Source organism: Oncorhynchus clarkii, chromosome 5 (genome assembly GCF_045791955.1).
Source record: "Oncorhynchus clarkii lewisi isolate Uvic-CL-2024 chromosome 5, UVic_Ocla_1.0, whole genome shotgun sequence".
Lineage (NCBI taxonomy): Eukaryota > Metazoa > Chordata > Actinopteri > Salmoniformes > Salmonidae > Oncorhynchus > Oncorhynchus clarkii.
The window spans coordinates 56,848,455-56,869,997 of NC_092151.1; the positions used below are offsets into that span (position 1 = coordinate 56,848,455).

At 45.1% G+C, this 21,543-nt stretch overlaps 2 protein-coding genes across 3 annotated transcripts in view; one reads left to right on the forward strand and one right to left on the reverse strand.

Moving 5' to 3' along the window:
- LOC139409054 (transmembrane protein 259) overlaps positions 1-3,417 on the forward strand; it is a 15,245-nt gene extending 11,828 nt beyond the window's left edge. For both annotated transcript variants that reach the window (XM_071153719.1, XM_071153718.1), the window contains exon 11: positions 63-3,417. In XM_071153719.1, the coding sequence (XP_071009820.1) occupies positions 63-878 (816 nt within the window). In that variant the 3' untranslated portion in view covers positions 879-3,417. The remainder of the gene's footprint in view (positions 1-62) is intronic.
- Positions 3,418-3,502: 85 nt separating this feature from the next.
- LOC139410110 (glutamate receptor, ionotropic, N-methyl-D-aspartate 3Bb) overlaps positions 3,503-21,543 on the reverse strand; it is a 111,254-nt gene continuing 93,213 nt past the window's right edge. Inside the window, exons 6-9 of the mRNA XM_071155554.1 lie at positions 10,820-10,971; positions 6,422-6,586; positions 5,694-5,764; positions 3,503-5,444 (exon numbers count right to left, since the gene is read on the reverse strand). Coding sequence (XP_071011655.1) covers positions 4,796-5,444; positions 5,694-5,764; positions 6,422-6,586; positions 10,820-10,971 — 1,037 coding nt within the window. The 3' untranslated portion in view covers positions 3,503-4,795. The remainder of the gene's footprint in view (positions 5,445-5,693; positions 5,765-6,421; positions 6,587-10,819; positions 10,972-21,543) is intronic.

The following is a 21,543-nucleotide window of genomic DNA, read 5'->3' on the forward strand; positions in this document are numbered from 1 at the left end:
CCATTACTTAAAAACACTTATTTAAACCCCTGTACCTCTCTTCTTCATCCCTCCATCCCTAGCACTCCATGATCTACTTCTTCCACCACTACGAGCTACCGGCCATCCTGCAGCAGATCCGCATCCAGGAGATGCTGCTGCAGAACCAGCAGGCGGGCCAGGGGGGAAACCAGACGGCCTTGCAGGACAACCTTAACAACAACACCACCGCAGCAGCTGCAGCTGGAGGAGCAGCTCCAGCCCGAGGGGGGGCAGCCAATGGCCAGGTCCAACTGCCAGACGAGCCCCAGGCGGCTTCGGCGGCCCAGGCCCAAGGTACAGCGACCCAGGCTTCCCAGTCTAACAGCATGGCCAGCAGCGCTACGTTAGAAGGGGCCCGGGAAGAGTTGACGATGACGACGGAGCTGGACTGGATGGCGGAGACGGCGGCCATCATCACGGAGGCCCTGTCCTCCTCCTTGGCTCCCCAGCTGGAGAGCACGGAAGGGGGTTTGCTGGGGGAGGCCGAAGAGGTGGGGAGGGTCATGGTTTCTGAGGCGGGCCTCAGCGTGGTAGCGGAGATTCGAATGGGGGGTGGGGGTGGAGGAGGAGAGGGTACAGATGGCCTCAATCCCAGCTTGGTTCCAGTGGAAATCAAAACCGTAGGGGCCTGCAGCAGCAGTGCAGCTGGCTTAGGCCCGCCTCTTCCTCCCTCTCCTCCAATGGGAGGACTTCAGGAAGCAGAGACTAGTCTCTCTAGTGTCAGTCCCTTCCTACTTCCTCCTTCTCCTCCTCCACACACAGACTGCAGTAGGGCAGGGGAGCCAGAGAGCCCTGGGCAAAGCCCCACAGACTGGGAGCCCAAGACAGAGGAACCCCCCAGCCCCACTCCGTCCTGAGCCCCCCTACTCCAACTCATGTATGCTCCCACACGCAGAGGCAACATGTCTTCTCCCCCCTCAATTCCTCTTCCAATACCGCAAGATTGCCGCCGTGGCTATATTACTGTAATCTCATTCTTACGACACCAAGGAGAAGCGAGGGATGGAAAGCTAAGAAAAGGCGCCCCCCTCCACTCTCCTCTAGAATCTCTGCTACGATAATGTTTTGTTTTGCTTTTAGTTTCCCCATCCTTAGTGGGACAGTGACTTTTTCCATCCGTCGCAGAGTTTTTGCTCAAATTATGTGTGATACACCAACTTTTCTGCAAAGGTGTGGAATCGTTCGGGAAAGGCTACCATGACATTTTGCCATGTGATATTTGTGTTTATGATTGAAAGTTGATTTGTAAAATAGAGAGGCGGCAATCCTATTGCGTTGATGTACAATTCCTTAAAGGATGTTTCTTTTTGGTTAGGTGTCTCGACGGGCTTTGGAAATGGCAGTGTACTCTATGCGTTTTCTTTTTGAGAGCACAGTTGACTACCATACCAGTCATAACAAGGCTGTAACACATACTCGTATCCTAGTCATTCATTCCATCTGGTCCTCGAACCCAGAAAAAGAAAATACGAATACAACCCTGTGTTTCTGAGTTGCTCTAGTATCCGAGTTGGTCATTTTTCTTTCAGAACTGTAGGCTAGTAATGTTGCTGTGGTTTGTGTAGATACTTAGTCACGCACCACTTTTTCACAGGCGCTCAACTCCTCCAGTTTGGAGGTTGTAGTCGTAACTGGCAACCGGCTCCACAAGCTAGCGCTAGCCCTGAGTGGAGCATCATGGGAAATGGAGATTTCATCCACTCTTTGGAGTGTTAAGCAGACCTGCTTGCTCTTGTTCAGATTTTTTTTCCCCCCGTCCGTCCGCTTCTCTTATGACGATTGGCAGTTGCTCCCCGTACTTCTTGAGCTGAAGAAGAGCGGCCATCATTGCGGTTTCTCTCATCTTAACCCCTTTTGAGTGAAACTGCGTCATTGGTCCGCCCCTGGGAGCTTTTCTGTGTACTGCTAGCCAACCAATTCTCTCATCACCATGTTTTGTATTTGTCTTTCACATTAGAATCGCTTCACTAGTCATGTGCACATTAAACAGAATCAACCTGAAGGCTCAACCATTGCCTTAAACACCCGTTTCATGGTCTTCAAACAAAATGATTTAAGTCAATATTTGTTCCCATGGCCCCTTAGACTGTATTCCAAAAGAGGAGCATGTGACTGTAAAAAATAAATGCGCTTCATCACAAGGAAGTTTTCTGGTTCATGGCGTCAGCTGACTGAGGCCCATTTCAAGCTCAAACACACAGATCTTTGCCCCAGACTGGCACAAGACAATATCAGGCGATGTTGAACAGCTTCAGGGTAAAGCCATTGTACCCAGCCGAACCCATCTCCATTACATTTGTCATTGCGATCTACCATTCAGCTGCCCAACTGGATAGTTATGAAGAAAAAGCATATATTGGACCCTGGGGGGCATTTAATTTTGTAGAAAAATATATTTAGGATTAATATTTTATCTTTCATCAATGTTCTTGTTTCAAAACCTTCAGGAGATTATGATAAAGCTGCACAATGTTAAAAACCTTCCACGGCTGTTGTGGCCACTGCTCTATTCCATAGCTCACGGGAGACTAAATAACTGGCTTGTAAAATGCTACTGTGATGCTAGTTGTATTTGCTAGGGTCTAAAGACAAACATTGTTTTCCTGTACTCAGATGGACCTGACATGCATCATGCTTCCCCTTTTCTGGAACTAGCTGAACAAGGTACTAACATGGACAGGGTATAACACAAGTCGAGAGGTTTTGACATTGTAACTCTATAGACATAAACGGTCAGGGAAGGATCAGTAGTCATTGACAGGTGTGGTCGGCGTCTTCGTCCTCAGCTGTTTGAATTGAGAACAATCTGACCAGAGAGCTTTTATTTTGAATGATACCTTATATGATTCCGAATAAGAGATTAGTGCAAGTTGAGATTGCCCTTGTTGGCCTCATATCAGAGGAAAATGGGTTGTTTCTCAACAGAATGGCGATAATCAAGGGACATTTCGCAAAATATCATTGTTCTATTGAGACACGAGGGGTTAGCGTAATTTCTGCTCAGTGAGTTGTGTGGAGATGTAGTCAAGGCTATGCAACGGGCAGGACAGAGGATGTGGTTATGGGATGAGAAGGTTGTCCAAATTGTGCAATATGACAAGTCAGTTTAAAGAGAAGTCTTTTGAGTTCATTCTAGGGGAAGCTTTTACCGATAAGAGAAGAAAAAAAATGTTCCGTCAATGAGGTTTTCTGATCAGTTTCTTTATCTGTGCCTATATTCCGTTCTGTGAGAGAAAACGGGATGATTGTAGCCTTGCAACAGTTGCTATCCATTTGTAGTTAATTTTAGACAATGATAAATGAACCCTTCGATCTGTGATGGACTAGATTCCTCTCATTCAAATGTATTTAACTGTTCAGTAAACCAAGTGCAGTAGAAGCATTCTTTGCACAAAATGCCGTTGTTGTGGTTATTTCTGTTTGTGTGTCCTAGTATTGGTCATGGAAATCCTAGACACAAAGTATATTGTCCACCACAATATAATATATCTTTTTTTTTTTTAACCTTTTTATTTATCCAGGAAGTCCCACTGAGGTCAGGAAACCTCCCTTGTAAAATCAAATACAATTTTATTGGTCACAAAATAGGAACTTCCTGGGTATTGTATGTTGACATATTTCAAATCCTGTCACATCCGTATTTGGATCATGTTCACGAGGAAACCCCTGATTTGACAAAAGGATCCTATATCAGAAAGGAGAAATGACACCCTGTTTACTTGTTTAAATGTGAATACATGTTTCGAGTTAATTAATGTGTAATAGAGCTCGCCAGCTTGTTGTCCTAAAAAACAGAAATGAGTTCTGGTTCATTCAGCCATTCCTATGTGGAAAGAATAGGGTTTTGGGATAAATGCCGAACATAAGGTTAACGCAGGCTTAGATCTTTTGTTCTGAGAGTCAGTTAAACGTGACCTTTTTGTGTGCTAAATGTTTTTATTTTTTTTATTGCATAAATTATTAAATTCTCAGTGACGTTAGCTGATAAAGATTCTCATGGAACAAACCGTAAAAGATCTCCTAAGCCTGCGTGTACCACAGACCTTATTTTTGGCGTTTATCCAACTAAATTTTTCCATGGTGCCTACAAAAAAACACCATTACTATTGCTCTCTATACACTGCCAGACATCAAACATGCCTAATACCTGTTATTCTATCACTGAAATGTAACCCTCAGTACCCGAAAGGTAAAAAATACAGACCACACAAAGTACACATGACAAGGATTCACATTTCAACCTTCATCACAATCAACACTTTCATCAGACTTTTATTCTTGAAAAACATGTAAATCAAGGCCAGTGAACAATATCGATTCGGATCTCAAAGGAAATAAAACATAACGCACCGCTCCTGATTTTTCCGCGGGAGTCGGGTCCTGTGGCAGAGGAGTGAGCGCTAGAAAGTTTAATGGCTCAGTTCACAGAACAGATGCAGCGCCATGGGTGGGTGTGCTGGTACCTCCAGCCCCACCGCATGGGACGATATACTGTATTCAAGTAGGCCTGAGGTTGCGCACATTTTACCAGCCATATGAGGCAGTTGGGCAGCGTAGAGCACAAGGAATTGCCCTAGAAGCTCTTTCATTTTTCACCCAGTAGCAAAAGGTTGAAAGGTTGGTGTCCAGGGAAAGAGCTGCCATGCTACGGCATCAGGATCACAGGAAAAGGATACATCCAAACCAAGGGAATCCAGCTGCTTTCAACAAACCCCTCCCCTTTTAACCCCTTACTACACCATTGATTGGTCCGTGTCCAAACACCAGAGGGGCATCACCTCTTCTCGTTGGTGTGTTTGGCGGGGGCTGTGCGGACTGTAGGCAGGGCCTTGAGGACAGGGTCTGTCATGGTGGTGGCACAGCGGGTGGAGGGGAGGGACGAGGTGGTTTTGGTGGAGGTGGGGAGGGATGCTGCAGCTAAAACCACGGGGGGCATTCCTGACACTATGGGTGCAGAGCAGGCGGCCTTCTCCTTGGCCAGAGAAGTCTGCAGCTCAGCCCTCCTGGCCAGAGCCGTCCTTAGCTGATCCCGGATCAGGTCGATCTTCTCCTGTAGCTCTTGTAGCTCCCCTGGCCTTGGAGGAACGCCCAAGGAGGAAGATGAAGAAGGGATGGATGAAGAAGAGGCGGAGGGGAGGGAGAGCACCAGGTTGGCAAAGGAAGTCCCGAAGCCTCCATTTGCACAGACACGTGTTGCCTGGTTAGCCCCGGGGATACCTTCCCCCCCTCTGTCCCCTTCGGACTTGGTCACGCCCCGGGCCAGCAGGCGGCGGCTGTTGAGGGTCTCCAGGTTAAAGTGGACGCGCTTGTTGTCCTTAGCGGCTGCAGCGTCCCTGCTGTTCTCGCTGTTCCACTTGGCCGATGCCCTGGAGAGAAGGGGGTCAGGGGGAGGCTGGGGGTGCTGGTTCTTCTGAATGCAGCAGCTACTGGGAGATAAAAGGCTTGTGTCAGTAAAGAAAGAAAGACACTGGTCTGGTGCCAAATCAAGCCCTACTAGTGTGTTAGCTCGCTTTGAATCTGTATCTCAGTAATATGACTGCCTCCTCTCATTACTGCTGATGGGTAAAAGGGCCATATGGATTCTACCTGTCCATGTCCTGTCAGATCACTCATCATGGAAGAAAGGTCAAGTAAATACTTATCTTTTTTTTTAAAGGCAGCCATTTTGTCACCTTTTCTCTGTGTTGGTGTCTTGCTTCTTCTTCACGTCCTCATAGGTCTGGTTCAGGGCTCGGTGGATTTTCTGCAGAATAAATGGGGCTATAGTTACACTGACAGCCAAGCGATACGGGGGTTGAAAAGCTCCACACTGTTTTATTCAAAACGTGCAGAATCGACACCATCTTAGAAATTGTAATTACTTTTCCCCTCTCATTAATAATCCTCAATTGGGGAAGGAGCTTAGGAGACCTCCGCATACTTAAACCAGGCAGATTTGAAATGTCAGTCCTTTTAATACTCAACTTGGTCTGGGCTTCCAAAATGGTGGTTATCTAAGTCAACAGCAGATGGCGGTGTTGCCTTAATGTTTTCAAATGACAGCCAAGGTGATATATAGTCCCAATGACAGTCTAGCCAAGAGCATGAGAAACCTACACCATAAACAACATTTTACAAGCAATAACGGTTTGTTAATATTGAATTCACAGTGGATACGTGAAGTGTAAGTGCTTTTAGATATAGAGTTTGTAAAACATGCCACACATTTGTTCAAGTAAAAGAGCACTTTAAAAAGGCCAATGAAAGAAACTATGAAAAAGTCAAGACTGAGGGAGGAACAAGAGGAAGGTTCTCAAGGCAGTGGCTTACTGTGAAAGGATATTGTATTGATACAGACATGCACAAGCTCACACAAACTCTCCTTTGGTTCACTCACACACACCCCCTCCCTCCATCTCACCTGGCTGGTGTGGAGCCAGTACTTGTACTTTTGTCGTCGTCGGATGCGGGGCAGCACCATGTGATAGAAGGCGTGCTCCCCAGCCAGGGTGAGCAGCGACGTGGCCACGCCCACACACAGCAGCACAAACAGCCCTGAGAAGTGACGGATGCCCATCTGGAGAGTCTGTAGGGGGGAGGGAGGGGACAGTTGGGTTACTTGGACAGGGTTAACACATGTAACGCAAGGGGTCAACAATATAGTCAATTGATTGTCAACCTCCCCTAGAGTGGCCTGGAGGGGTCCTGCGTAGGAGAACTAATCAGAATGTAAAAAGCCGGGCGTCTAGGGCTATTACGATTACCGCTACACCGGCGGTCAGGAGTTAAATTCCACATGACCGTTGGGTCAAGATACCTACCCACTGGGCACACATTAGCTGAATGAACACTGTTTCGACATCATTTCAATACAATTACATTGAACCAACGTGGAATAGACGTTGAATTGACGTCTGGACCCAGTGGGTAGGCCACTCACTCCAGAACTGCGCTCTGTAAATGAATGGTGCTGATGGTCGACGGTAGCCGACAAAACTTGCTAACGGCCATCAAGTCGCTAATGGCCTGGTACTCAGCGCTCTATTGTCCCTCTAATCACTCTGACGTCAATGCGAATGCAATTGGAAATCTAATCGAACAGCCTTTTTGATGTGTGGAATGAACTAAGTGTTCCTATGAACCCAGTCATTGTGTAACATTTCTATAGGCTATGCAATCGCGTGTGAAATCAGAGTTTTGATGGCGTCTATTAAAAAGAGGAGGATCCCAGCTTTCACTAATTGAAATAGATGATACTGTGTAACCATTAGGAACCCGAGCGGTGAGCCCACTGAGTAACACATGCCTGATCTCTGTCCCATGGAGGTTTTCAACCTCCATGCCACGGGCTGCCTTCGGGAATATTCTATTTCCTGGTATTCTATCTGGTTATAGTTTATTCTACTGTGTTCTCGTTGTATCTCTATACGCCTACACTTCTACTCTACTCTATTTTACCCTGTATGATTAGTTTCTACCCTGTGGGCTGCTGCAGAGGCCCTTTTTGAATTGCAGCAGTGCTTCGAGGGCATTTAGCCGAAAAGCCAATTAATGCTTCATCTGTAAATGTGGTCACATTGCCGTGCGCCTCCCAAATGTTGTAACAATGTGGAGGACCTGTATCAACACAAGCTCACTTCCTTGACAACTTCCATCTCAACATCTCTACTCAACAGCTCTGCGCTGCCCCGCGAAGTGTAAGAAGTACGAATGCCCTGACTTTCGCACAGGCCGTTTCACTGTAAAGGCTGCGCGGCAGTGAGGACCCTGTCTGAGTATCCACCTTACGGTGGCCCTGCCTGCCAGCACACACAGCAATACATTACAGTTGTTGTATAGTACAGTGCACCGCCATAGTTTTATAGTACATATGCATAGTTGTACAATACGTCTAGCCTGTTAAGGTTTAACAACATGGGTTTCACCTGGTCAGTCTGTCATGGAAAGAGCAGGTGTTCTTAATGTTTTGCATACTCAGTGTCTATGCAGCCACATTGTCTAACACTGTTTGACACTTTTCCGAAAGGAGAGAGAACTTTTCAGAGGAAATCTTCTAAACCGAATGCAGACCAGACCTCCTGCCTCTCTCTGATATTATCTGTAGAGGTTTGGACGTATGTGTAGGGGAGGGAGAAAGGAAGGGGTAGACGATGGCAGGCTTGTTTCCGAAGTGCTGACACAGTGAACCCCAGGGGTGCAGTCAAGGCCCACCCCATCTCCCCCTCCACCCCTCCCTCCCGACATCCTTCACTCCGTCCCTCCTCCCATTTCATTCTGGGACTCGGCCAAGAAAGGGAGCTGCCTGTCTCAGCCTCGTGCCACTCTGCTCCCTCTTTCTCATTTTCTCTCTCTACCACTGTGCTCCCTTTCTTTCTCTCTCCCTTCCAGTCTACCACTGTGCTCCCCCCTTGCTCTCTCCCTCCACCTCACCATTATAACTCTCTCCCTATCTCCCCCCCTTCTTCTTACTCACTTCATTCACTCCCTCTCCCCCCATCCTTCGGTCACCCCCCCATCCTTCTCTCTCCCTTCTCATCTCCACTCTACCTTCTCCCCCTTCCTTCTCCCTCCCTTTCCCTCGCCTTGATCCAGTCGTGTTTGGTATGCAGGGGGGATAACTCATCCCATTAGAACTTGGGGCCAGAGTATGGATGGTGTTAGCCTGTCGAATGTGTTTAAGAGTGGGCCTATCCTCCGTCATATTGTTTCTGGGCAGCCGTAGCTCATCTCCCCCCTGTTACCCTCCCCACTCCGCTGTCCCTCAGCCTTTCCCCTCAGAATCCGTGTGAGGGGAAGGATTTGGAATGGAAATGAGGAATAATCTGTTCAATGCAGGCCACAGCAATTCTCGACCTCCTAATTATAGTAAAATAGTGAAACACATTAAACTGTAGAAGATGAAACTGTGAAATATATAACTGAAACGGTGAAAGATAAAGATGAAACTGTGAAAGATATAGATGAAACTGGGAAATATATAAATTAAACTGTGAAAGATATAGATGAAACTATGAAAGAAGAAACTGGGAAAGATATAAATGAAACTGGGAAAGATGAAACTGGGAAAGATATAGATGAAACTGGGAAAGATATAGATGAAACTGTGAAAGATATAGAGGAAACTGAAAGATATACCCTAGACATGTGGTTTATAGGGTGTTTTTTTAAACTTGTGCTGCAGTCACTCCTCGGAGTTTCTCACATTGGCAGCTTGAAAATGACAGTCTGCCAATGTATATGTTTACATTCCCAATTCTAAATTTGAGCATCTTTAAGGGCCGACATGGCCAAGTAAACGATGACAAAAAAAAAAAACCGTCAAAGTTTATGACATCACAGTTCAAAGGAACGTCACCTGGGGCAAATCAATAGCGGTGCTAACAGAAAAAACGTTATTGTCAGTCGTGTCTTGTGCAGCTCAGTCGAGACGAACGGTAGATGTTGTCATGTGGGAAACATCCATGTTCTACCATCCATCCCTCAGTCACTCCCCAAAGTTAAATCGGGTGATAATTTGATAATTAGGTAATGACAAGACTGGGAATGGCTTTGATGTTTCTGCACAGATGGCTAGGATCACTGCTTGTCTCGCTCTAGCACCGTTTCCCCATCCTGAACACGCACACACACACACACACACACACACACACACACACACACACACACACACACACACACACACACACACACACAGCCTCTCTCTCTCCACACACTTTCTCTTCAATGGGTCTGTGCAGACCACAAATCAGTGCAAGCTGATATGGTGTTGGCATTAGAAAAGCAATCCCAGAGTCCTCAGCTGCTGTCTGTCTGTCTGGGGAGCGAGAACCAACAGGTAAACAGCCCACATCGTCATGCTGATGGGACCAGACGGTTGTCCCAGTAACAGGGCAGCAACAATAATAACACTAGCGTAAAACGATTCAAACAACAAGTTATGGAGTCAGAAACAGACAATGATGTATATAAACACTTGTCTATACTAACAGAGCCATTGGGTCAGGGCAGTTACGCCAGCCCAGTAAGTTAGTAGCCTTGCTAAGCAATCTGGATCAGCTAAGTAGCCTTGTGCAAGTCATAACAGCTCATAACAGCTCATAGCCTATCTCCTGTTTCTGTAGCGCGAGGCAGCTTGATGTACAGGCATACCCGCTGAACAGGACTCTAGTCTATCGCTGGGCCTTACCCCCATATATCTACTTAATGCTAAGTGCCAAGCAGAGACGTATTGGGACCCATTTGTACAGTCTTTGGTATGACTCGGCTGGGGAACAAACTCCCAACCTTCTAATCTCAGTGCGGACACTAACCACAAGGCGTGAGTTGGAGTACTATACTAGCTAAGTGCTTGAGGTTAAAGGATAACTTTAGGATGGCACACAATCCTGAGAGGATATCATAGACACACACAGAGGCAGAATCTAGCAATCAATCTTTTCCATAAACATCTGACACTGATGGATTCCAGACCGTCTGAAGAATGTCTGCAACCCAGACTTGCATAGCTCTAAGAATGCATGCCCAATACATTGCTTCAATCAAGTGGTATGCTAGTGTGGATATTAGAACAGAGCCAAACATTCAGTTTGACATGTCCAGATGTATGAGAATGGCCAAACCCAATGTCCATCAACTGTCCGCAACCGATGTGGTGTGCCTACAGGGGGCGCCACTCCGCCACAGCCACACTCTAGCCTGGCGCCTGATCTGCTGGTGCTGTCTGCACAAACAGATCTGGGCCCAGGCTGACTTTGATGGCCATAGAAGTTGACAAGATAGGCCAAACAGATCTGGGACCAGGCCACAGACAGACACTCACCTCGGTGACGGCGAACACCCTCTTCCCACAGGGCACCACCTTGTACCACTTGTCGTGCAGCATGTCCATGTAGCCGTCTGACTTGTAGCGACTGATGAACTCTGACACGTTGTTGGTCAGAGGGGAGTTCTGCGGGAGGCCTATTCCATAGCCTGGGGGGGGGGGGGGGGGGGGGAGAAAGAAAGCATAGTACAATAGTACAATAGTACAATGGGTATTGTGGTTTATAGAAATGAATGGAAATAAAATAACTACCACAAGCTTAGCAAAAAAGGGTTCTTCGTTTGTCCCCATAGCAGAACAATTTTTGGTTCCGGGCAATAGGCAAGGGTAAGATATCGTTAGACGCAAACAAATGAAGAACAATTATAAAAGGGTGGTTATGGAGGGAAACAACATGTTACCAATGTCAGCATGTAAATATGTTAAAGTTGTGGTGCGTTCCCTTCTATACCACAAGTCCCATGGCTTTGCCATCTGGGTAGAAACACTGACATGGACAGTGTCTCACATCTGCTAAATAAAGACTCCATTTTGGAGGTATCTATTTTTACACCATTCCACTTCAAATGCCCTAACTGCTTTAAAGATTTCTTTCAATTGTTTAGGTGGAGAACTGAGCAGCGGCCTACACTCGTATCCTTCCAAACTTCATGCCGAGTGAGTTAACTGGCAGGCCTATTCTGGATCCTCTCCTCCTCTCCGCCTAAGGATATGAACACGTCATAAACCATGGCAAAACAAGTCATGGAATTATAAGAAATTAGCTGTAACACTGCAACATTTTCTCTCAGCCTCATGGTTAAATGATTAGAATAGCATGAGATTAGCTATATGGGGAAGGGGGGGGGGGGGCCTTGCTCAGACCTTGCGAGGGAGCCCTGCGAAACTGCGGTACGCTTCTGATCCATAACAACCCAAATCGGATGACCTTACCTTCAACCCTTTCAGTGGGGACACACAGGGCTTTGGTTATTATTATAGCTAAACCAGAGTTCAGCCTCCATGTCGCTCCATAAAATGGGACAATTCCTCCTCTACCTGTACTGCTATTCCTGTACTTTACTCCTTTGAACTTCTTAATGACATTTTGTGAATGAGATTTTCGATATCGGATTCTTGATTTTACGTGGAAGGATGGAAGGGAGAAAAAAAATCCCCATCTCGTGGTCGTCGGTAGCAACGGGAGTTTGAAGAAAGATTGATGGAGGAAGACAGAAACAGGACAAAGAAAAAGTGGAGTGTTCGGCACATCCATTATCTAATGACAAGGAGTGTGTGTGTGTTGGCTTTGACAGCAGAATTAATAATGAGTTTTGGTGGGCTGGGGATAACAGAGAGTGAGAGCCCAAGGATCATTGAGACACAACAACTCTCATTCCACCTCTCCCTCCTCCCTTCTTCCCTCCTTCATCCCTTCCGTCCATCTCAAAAATGGTATTTAATCAATGGAGGGGTTTACCTCTGCCTATCCATCCCCTCATCCCTCATGGCTAATGTCTGTCAGTCATCTCCCCTTCCACCCCCCCCCCCCCCCACTCTCCCTCACTCCCACCTACCCCTCCCAGTCAAGATGACAGATGCCAGACAAGCTCTGACATCAACACGTTTCATCAGAGCGAGACTGCCCGAGCACGCACACACACGCACACACGAACACGCACACACACAGTCAAGCACACACACACACACACACTGTCAAAGGCGTTTTTGAATGAGGATATGCGCATATGCGTATGTGATCGTGCATGTCTATCTCTCTCACAGCCTGTCTGTCTCGGTCTGTCTGCCTGCCTGCCTGTTTGCCTGCCTGTTTGCCTGCCTGTTTGCCTGCCTGTTTGCCTGCCAGCTCCAACAGGTAAAAACAGATGAACTTCTACGTTGTGTAGAGCATGTGCTTCAGTCTAATATTCTTAATGAATGCATCGGAGATCCAATAAACATCCCTCTGTTTCCCATAAAGCCAACAGAGTCGGCCCCCTGCGCTGGCACAGACGTCCCTGTAGCCCAGTGTTAATGACGATGTTGTGCTTTGAATCGCAGTCATTAAATACTGGGTGGCTTTAATCACCAAATCGAAAGAGTCCTGGCACCTGCCAGGTCCACTGTCTGTAGCCCACTACGACTCAGTCCAAACACCGGAGACAAATAAAACCCCGAGGACAGAGATTCAGAAAGTCTTTTGAACGAGTGAACTCTGTTTGAAGCGATAGTTCATTGCTGCATTTCTGCGGATAAATTGTTTTAGTATCTGGAAATGAATAAATACGAGGACGAGCTGCAAACCAAAGAGAGAGAGAGTGTGTGTGTGTGTGTGTGTGTGTGCGCGTGCGTGATATGATACTGGATGGAGTAATGAATACCGTGAGGAACCATGTAGATAAAGTGCAATAGAGGAGCGAGGGAAGGTAGAAAATACAATTAGCAGAGGGGAGAGGAGCTAGAAGAGGTCTAATTGAGCAAAACCCCAATTACTGTTTTATTGTGGATGACTGTCTAGAGGTCAGGGCCCAAAATGGAGGAATATTCCTCACCTCAAAACCCAGGGAAAAAGAGCAGGAGTTACTGTACATGAAAAGAGAAGGTATCAATCTGGTTCCACACAAAAATCCCTCTTGACTTGTGAAATGACTCACCTGGAAAAATCACCTCGCAAGAGAAACCAGTTGATCAAGTAATCAAGTACTCACAAGGCTGTTTCATGAAATATTGTGATGTAAAGGAAGTGCTACAATTTTTTTAGTAGGGGGGGTTATTTTCAGGAAAGCAGTGAAACAACTTGAGTCGAATGCAATTTGATTGACTTAGTCTCATGAAAGATATCTGGCAGACAAAATTCATGAGTTTAAAATCTGCAAATGAGAGGAGGGAACTTTCGCCCCAGTCTGAGGTCCTGAGTGCTCTGGACAAGTTTTCATCAAGGATCTCTCTGTACTTTGCTCCATTCATCATTCCCTCAAACCTGACTAGTCTCTCAGTCCCTGCCTCTGAAAAACATCCTCACAGCATGATGCTGCCACTACCATGCTTCACCGTAGGGATGGTGCCAGGTTTCCTCCAGACATGATGCTTGACAATCAGGCCAAAGAGTTCAATCTTGTTTCTCATGGCCTGAGAGTCCTTCAGGTGCATTTTGGCAAACTCCAAGCGGGCTGTAATGTGCTTTTTTACTGAGGAGTGGCTTCCGTCTGGCCACTCAACAATAAAGGCATGATTGGTGGAGTGCTGCAGAGATGGTTGTCCTTTTGAAAGGAACTATGGAGCTCTGTCAGCATGGCCATTGGGTTATTGGTCACCTCCCCTGACCGAGGCCCTTCTCACCCAATTGCTCAGTTTGGTCGGGCGGCCAGCTCTAGGAAGAGTCTTGGTGGTTCCAAACGTCTCCGACTTACAGTGCCATGCGAAAGTATTCGGCCCCCTTGAACTTTGCGACCTTTTGCCACATTTCAGGCTTCAAATATAAAGATATAAAACTGTATTTTTTGTGTGAAGAATCAACAACAAGTGGGACACAAGCATGAAGTGGAACGACATTTATTGGATATTTCAAACTTTTTTAACAAATCAAAAACTGAAAAATTGGGCGTGCAAAATGATTCAGCCCCCTTAAGTTAATACTTTGTAGCGCCACCTTTTGCTGTGATTACAGCTGTAAGTCGCTTGGGGTATGTCTCTATCAGTTTTGCACATCGAGAGACTGACATTTTTTCCCATTCCTCCTTGCAAAACAGCTCGAGCTCAGTGAGGTTGGATGGAGAGCATTTGTGAACAGCAGTTCTTTCAGTTCTTTCCACAGATTCTCGATTGGATTCAGGTCTGGACTTTGACTTGGCCATTCTAACACCTGGATATGTTTATTTTTGAACCATTCCATTGTAGATTTTGCTTTATGTTTTGGATCATTGTCTTGTTGGAAGACAAATCTCCGTCCCAGTCTCAGGTCTTTTGCAGACTCCATCAGGTTTTCTTCCAGAATGGTCCTGTATTTGGCTCCATCCATCTTCCCATCAATTTTAACCATCTTCCCTGTCCCTGCTGAAGAAAAGCAGGCCCAAACCATGATGCTGCCACCACCATGTTTGACAGTGGGGATGGTGTGTTCAGGGTGATGAGCTGTGTTGCTTTTACGCCAAACATAACGTTTTGCATTGTTGCCAAAAAGTTCAATTTTGGTTTCATCTGACCAGAGCACCTTCTTCCACATGTTTGGTGTGTCTCCCAGTTGGCTTGTGGCAAACTTTAAACAACACTTTTTATGGATATCTTTAAGAAATGGCTTTTTTCTTGCCACTCTTCCATAAAGGCCAGATTTGTGCAATATACGACTGATTGTTGTCCTATGGACTGAGTCTCCCACCTCAGCTATAGATCTCTGCAGTTCATCCAGAGTGATCATGGGCCTCTTGGCTGCATCTCTGATCAGTCTTCTCCTTGAATGAGCTGAAAGTTTAGAGGGACGGCCAGGTCTTGGTAGATTTGCAGTGGTCTGATACTCCTTCCATTTCAATATTATCACTTGCACAGTGCTCCTTGGGATGTTTAAAGCTTGGGAAATATTTTTGTATCCAAATCCGGCTTTCAACTTCTTCACAACAGTATCTCGGACCTGCCTGGTGTGTTCCTTGTTCTTCATGATGCTCTCTGCGCTTTTAACGGACCTCTGAGACTATCACAGTGCAGGTGCATTTATACGGAGACTTGATTACACACAGGTGGATTGTATTTATCATCATTAGTCATTTAGGTCAACATTGGATCATTCAGAGATCCTCACTGAACTTCTGGAGAGAGTTTGCTGCACTGAAAGTAAAGGGGCTGAATAATTTTGCACGCCCAATTTTTCAGTTTTTGATTTGTTAAAAAAGTTTGAAATATCCAATAAATGTCGTTCCACTTCATGATTGTGTCCCACATGTTGTTGATTCTTCACAAAAACATACAGTTTTATATCTTTATGTTTGAAGCCTGAAATGTGGCAAAAGGTCGCAAAGTTCAAGGGGGCCGAATACTTTCGCAAGGCACTGTAAGAATGATGGAGGCCACTGTGTTCTTGGGGAACTTCAATGCCGCAGACATTTTTTGGTACCCTTCCCCAGATCGGTGCCTCGACAAACTCCTGTCTCGGAGTTCTCCGGACAATTCCTTCGACCTCATGGCTTGGTTTTTGCTCTGACATGCACTGTCAACTGTGGGACCTTATATGGACAGGTGTGTGCTTTCCAAATAATTTCCAACCAATTGAATTTACCACAGGTGGACTCCAATCAAGTTGTAGAAACATCTCAAGGATGATCAAAAACAGGATGCACCTGAACTCAATATCGAGTCTCATAGCTAAAGGTCTGAATACTTACGTAAATAAGGTATTATTTTATTTTTTATTTTGTATACATTTGCAAACATTTCTAAAAACTTTTTTCACTTTGTCATTATGGGGTATTGTGTGTAGATTGATGATGATTTTTTTTTATTTAATCCATTATAGAATAAGGCTGTAACGTAACAAAATGTGTAAAAAGGGAAGGGGTCTGAATACATTCTGAATGCACTATATATGTGCGTAGTTATCCCACGGGTCATTCCACCTCAAAAAGCACAGAAAGAGGATTTTGGCACCCACCATCTCAGATTGTTCTCAAATCGTTTCTGTAGTTAGTAAGAGATACAATTAGCATTAGCAGATCATTTGTTTTGGTACTGTCCATAAGGAGCTTGTTTTTGGTCGCAGGTTCAGGAATGGCTGAAGAATTGCAACATATACCTGGAGCTAACTCACCACTGTTGGGTGATTTAAAAAGTCATAGTCAATTGATCAATAATATAATAATCCACTTAGCAAAAATGTTTACCTTTCATTTACAATCTGTTGAAACTATGAGAATAGAACGTTTCAGAACTTTTGTGAAACATCACAGCACAGTTGAAAAATATATGGCAAATTGAAATCAAAACTGGATGGTGTTTAGAGATAGATAGGAGATGAAGGATGGAACTATCAAACAAAATATAACTATTGTAAAATATACTATATCCATGAAATCTATATAGTATTTATAAGCTGGAAGTAGAGGCCTAAGTGTTGTTGTCCATTAGTTTACTCCAATTAGCGGAGGGTTAGGGTTACAAAAACAAAATATGGAGGATTGCAAACGATGCAGACAATTACATTGATAGAAACCATCATCTATCTGCAATATTAAAGCTGATCTACCCCCTAAAAAAATATATATATATATAGTACCCAACATCAGATTAAGACATGAGGAATACTTTTTTTTGTGTCAAAGCCACCCATGGACCCCTCCCCCCACACCAATCCCACCCCAACAAACAATATACAGTATCAGTTTTATGTTTGACAAGTAGTATGGAGCTGTGGCTTAGAGTATTGCTTCTCTATACTATGTAATGTATTCCCTGTGAATCTGGTGGGGGGGGGGGGGGGGGGGGGGGGGGTTCCCCCCTGGTCAGAGAAATTAGGAATTGAAGTTGCTAGCATTATTTTCCATGAAGAAGTGAAAGGCCCCAGGTTCTGACCCCTAGATGCCGCTGCTACTGCTATACCACAACACTCTTTATCCATTTTTCTGGTCTCGTGTTAATTAAATAGATCACATTTCCTTTGCAACTTTATGTAGAAAACCAATAGATTTGTCTCATTATAAAAATAAATTGTGTGGTCATCCTCACAATTAAAGCCAGTCCTCCATAAAAGCTATTCAGTTTGTGCTAATAGCAACCTAATGCTTCAGCCCAACTTTCCTTGCATAGTCCAACAAGCGGCTGCTCTCTGCGAGGGCTATTCCTATGCAATACTTTTCCTACAAGCCCAAAACTTTGATGGAGAAATGGGCTAGGGACTAAAATGTTGTGACAACCCTAATAAAATAATGAATTGCATGGCAGTTGTCACGTCCTGACCTTAGTTCCTTTTTTATGTCTCTATTTTGGTTTGGTCAGGGCGTGAGTTGGGGTGGGCATTCTATGTTTTTCATTCTATGTTTTGTTCTGTGTGTTGCATTTCTGTGTGCTTGGCCTGGCATGGTTCCCAATCAGAGGCAGCTGTCAATCGTTGTCTCTGATTGAGAACCATACTTAGGTAGCCTGTTCCCACCTGTGTTTGTGGGTAGTTGCTTCCTGTTTTATCACCTTACAGGACTGTTTCGTGTCGTGCACTCGCTTTGTTGGTTTTTTTGTCATTCAGTGTTCAGTTTATTTAATTAAATTTACTATGAACACTTACCACGCTGCGTGTTGGTCCGATGATTCCTATTACTCATCATCAGACGAAGAGGAGAGTCATTACAGCAGTCTTATGTTTTTCAATAAAATGATCAGGAAACTATATTTATTGTGATGTGACATTTACCATTAAAACCAATGCAAGGTTCATGTGTTCAGCGGTATCTAGAGTGCGGTATTGCCCAGTTGTGGGCATAATAAGCACAGTTCCTTCCCCACATTCAGACAAACGGTTGTCAAGGGTGGCGGATATGAAAACAAGCACACTCTTATAAAAGAGTTCCAAAACGGTTCTTCGGCTGTCCCCATAGGAAAACCCTTTTTGGCTCCAAGTAGAACCCTTTTTGGTTCCAGGTAAAACCCTTTTTGGATTTTGTAAAAGCCGCTGTGGAAATGGTTATACATGGAACTAAATAGGGTTCTTCAAAGGGTTCTCCTACGGGGACAGCCAAAGAACACTTTTAAGTTCTAGATAGTTCTAGATTTTTTCTAAGAGTGCATGAGCATTTTTTGTTTTATCCCAGTCTTCAGGGTGGCGCTCTGCCCCTTCAGGAGATAATGTATGGGAGACTGGCAGCGTGCTCCGTCCAGAGGTGGGCATGCGCAGTTTCACCATGAGGACGGTGACGAGGGGGTACGGTCTTCAGTGCGCTGTGTACCCTCCTCCTTTTTGTCGCGTCATTACGCCAATGATCCCTGAGGTCCTAACGCTTGTCTTGAGAGAGGAGATTTCCTTTCTTATTCAAAAGCAGGCTATTCCGGTAGTCCCCGTGTAAGAAATGCAGAGCGGTTGGTACAGCCAGTATTTCTTAGTCCCAAAAGCGATGGAACGCTGCGTCCCATCATGGACTTGCATATTTTAAGCAAGCACCTCAAGGTTTGCAAGTTCAAAATGCTCACACTTTGCCGGCTATTCTCGTCGGTGCATGCCAGCGATTGGTCTATAGAGCTGAATGATGCGTATTTTCATGTGGCTATACCATCCTCCCCACAGAAAGTTTCGGAGGTTTCATTTTGAGGGTGTGGCCTACGAGTTTCTGGTCCCACACCTTTTCTATGGCGGCGGCCGAGGCTTTGGCGCCAGTGCGATGATAGCTGTGGTCCCTCTGGGACATCTGTTTCAGCTCTGGGTGGTTGCTACGTGTCTGGACGCATCTCGCCACTGCCATCGGACAGCTCAAGGCATCGCTGTCTTGCTCTTGGAACTACCCATCCCGGATCCGGGAGAATTGTCAGCAACTACACTAATTAGCATAGCGCAATGGTCAAATAATCTTACTAGAAATATTCATATTTATGAAATCCCAAGTGAAATATAGCGAAACACAGCTTAGCCTTTTGTTAATCACCCTGTCGTCTCAGATTTTGAAATTATGCTTTACAGCGATAGCAAGACAAGCATTTGTGTAAGTTTATCGATAGCCTAGCATAGCATTATGTCCAGCTAGCAGCAGGAAGCTTGCTCACGAAAATCAGAAAAGCAATCAAATTAACCGTTTACCTTTGATGATCTTCGGATGTTTTCACTGACGAGACTCCCAGTTAGACAGCAAATGTTCCTTTTGTTCCATAAAGATTATTTTTATACCCAAAATACCTCAGTTTTTTTTGTCACGTTATGTTCAGAACGCCGACAACACCGAAATAATTTTTGCCTGCAATATCAGTTCTGTTATACTCACAGACAATATTTGGACAGTTTTGGAAACTTTAGAGTGTTTTCTATCCTAAGCTGTCAATTATATGCATATTCTAGTATCTGGTCCTGAAAATAGCCGGTTTATTTTGGGAATGTTAAAAATAAAAATAGTGCCCCCTAGTTTCAAGAGGTTAAGGGCTAGCATAATCCTCACTCGGCTGGGATGGGACCCTTATCAACTACGACCACCGCTGCCTCTCTCACCTCAGACAACCCCGGAAGACCGTTCGCCAGCAGCCACAATCTGTCTCACAAAGTCAGCCCGACGCCCAACGGACGTGGAGCCCAGCCGGAGACAGTTGTCATACAAACTCGTCCGAGCCAAAGCCTCCTGAGCGTGTTATCCATCCCAGGCAAACAGGACAGCCTCTGTGAGTATCTTTCATTTTCATTGTGAAACCACATGCCCTTAGGGCACGGTCAGAGGTTCAAACTCAGCTGGCTAGCCTTTTTGAACTTACTTTTACCACTGTCCATCTTACAGGAAAAGGAAGCACTGGCTACACAAGCAGAGCAGAAATAGTGGGGTTTTAGCCAACACAAATTCTACCCAAGCAAGGACGAATTAGCTACACAAGCAGAGCAGAAATAGTGGTGTTTTAGCCAACACAAATTCTACCCAAGCAAGGACGAATTAGCTACACAAGCAGAGCAGAAAGTAAGCAGAAAGTAACACAAAACCGATACCAAGACCCAAAACTCGAACATCTAGGGGGACGAGTACTCTCTCTCTACTAACAGACACCTAAGTCGGAGCTGAATCTCGTAGTCTTTGTGTGCTTGAACAGTTAGTAAATTGCGTGGCACGTTCTTCCTTCAGGCAAAATATCTGCATCCACTGGCCCGTTGGGTGTGATTTCTTCAGGTGAATATGACTGGTCGTTGACTCCCATATTATGTTATACAGAGTGACTGACTGAAAAGGAACTATTGGTTTTCTACCCAAAGTTGCAAAGAAAACATTGTGATCTACTTAATAAACACAAGAGACCCGCAAAATTTAGGAAAATGTGGCGGTATAGTAGGAACAGCAGCATCTAGTGGTCAGAACCTGGTACTTTCACACTACTTTAAGGTAAATAATGCAAGTGACTTGAATTAGCAATTTCCCTGGACAGGGTTGGAAAAAAGCATCATCAGATTCACATGGAATACATTTACATAGTATGGAGAAGCAATGCTCCAAGCCACAGCTTCATACTACATGTCAAACATCGAAAACTGATTCTGTATACTGGTTGCTGGGGTGGGATTGGCATGGGGTGTGGGGGGGTCCGTGGGTGGCTATTGTTGTTGGGGGGGATTTCTTATGTCTTTCTCATTAATAGGAAACGGTTTGGTCCAAATCGGATGTTGGGTGCTAAATTTATTGGACATTATCTGAATCTTATCAATTAAAATGGCCAATTTGGGTACATTCAATTAGCTGAATTTCTCAGAGATAAACTGTTATTTCAACAGAATAATGTTTAAGGAATTCCAATCTTGCCTGTTTCTGACTAAATAAACCATTTCCGAACAATCTGAGATGGTGGGTGTCATGGCTTGCTGAAATGACATGGAACCACTCTCAAGGTTGAAACATTTCAGGAGGAAAAGGTAAAAAAAGCCAATCAGGAGTGTGTGTATCTGTGTGTGTGTGAGTATATCTGTGTGTGTATCTGTGTGTGTGTGAGTGTATCTGTGCGTGTGTGTGCATCCTGCCCAGTGATGAATCTGAATACACAGCATGAGCTGACGTTCTACATAGCCAACACCGCAGGCCTGCCCTTTCAGTCTAATA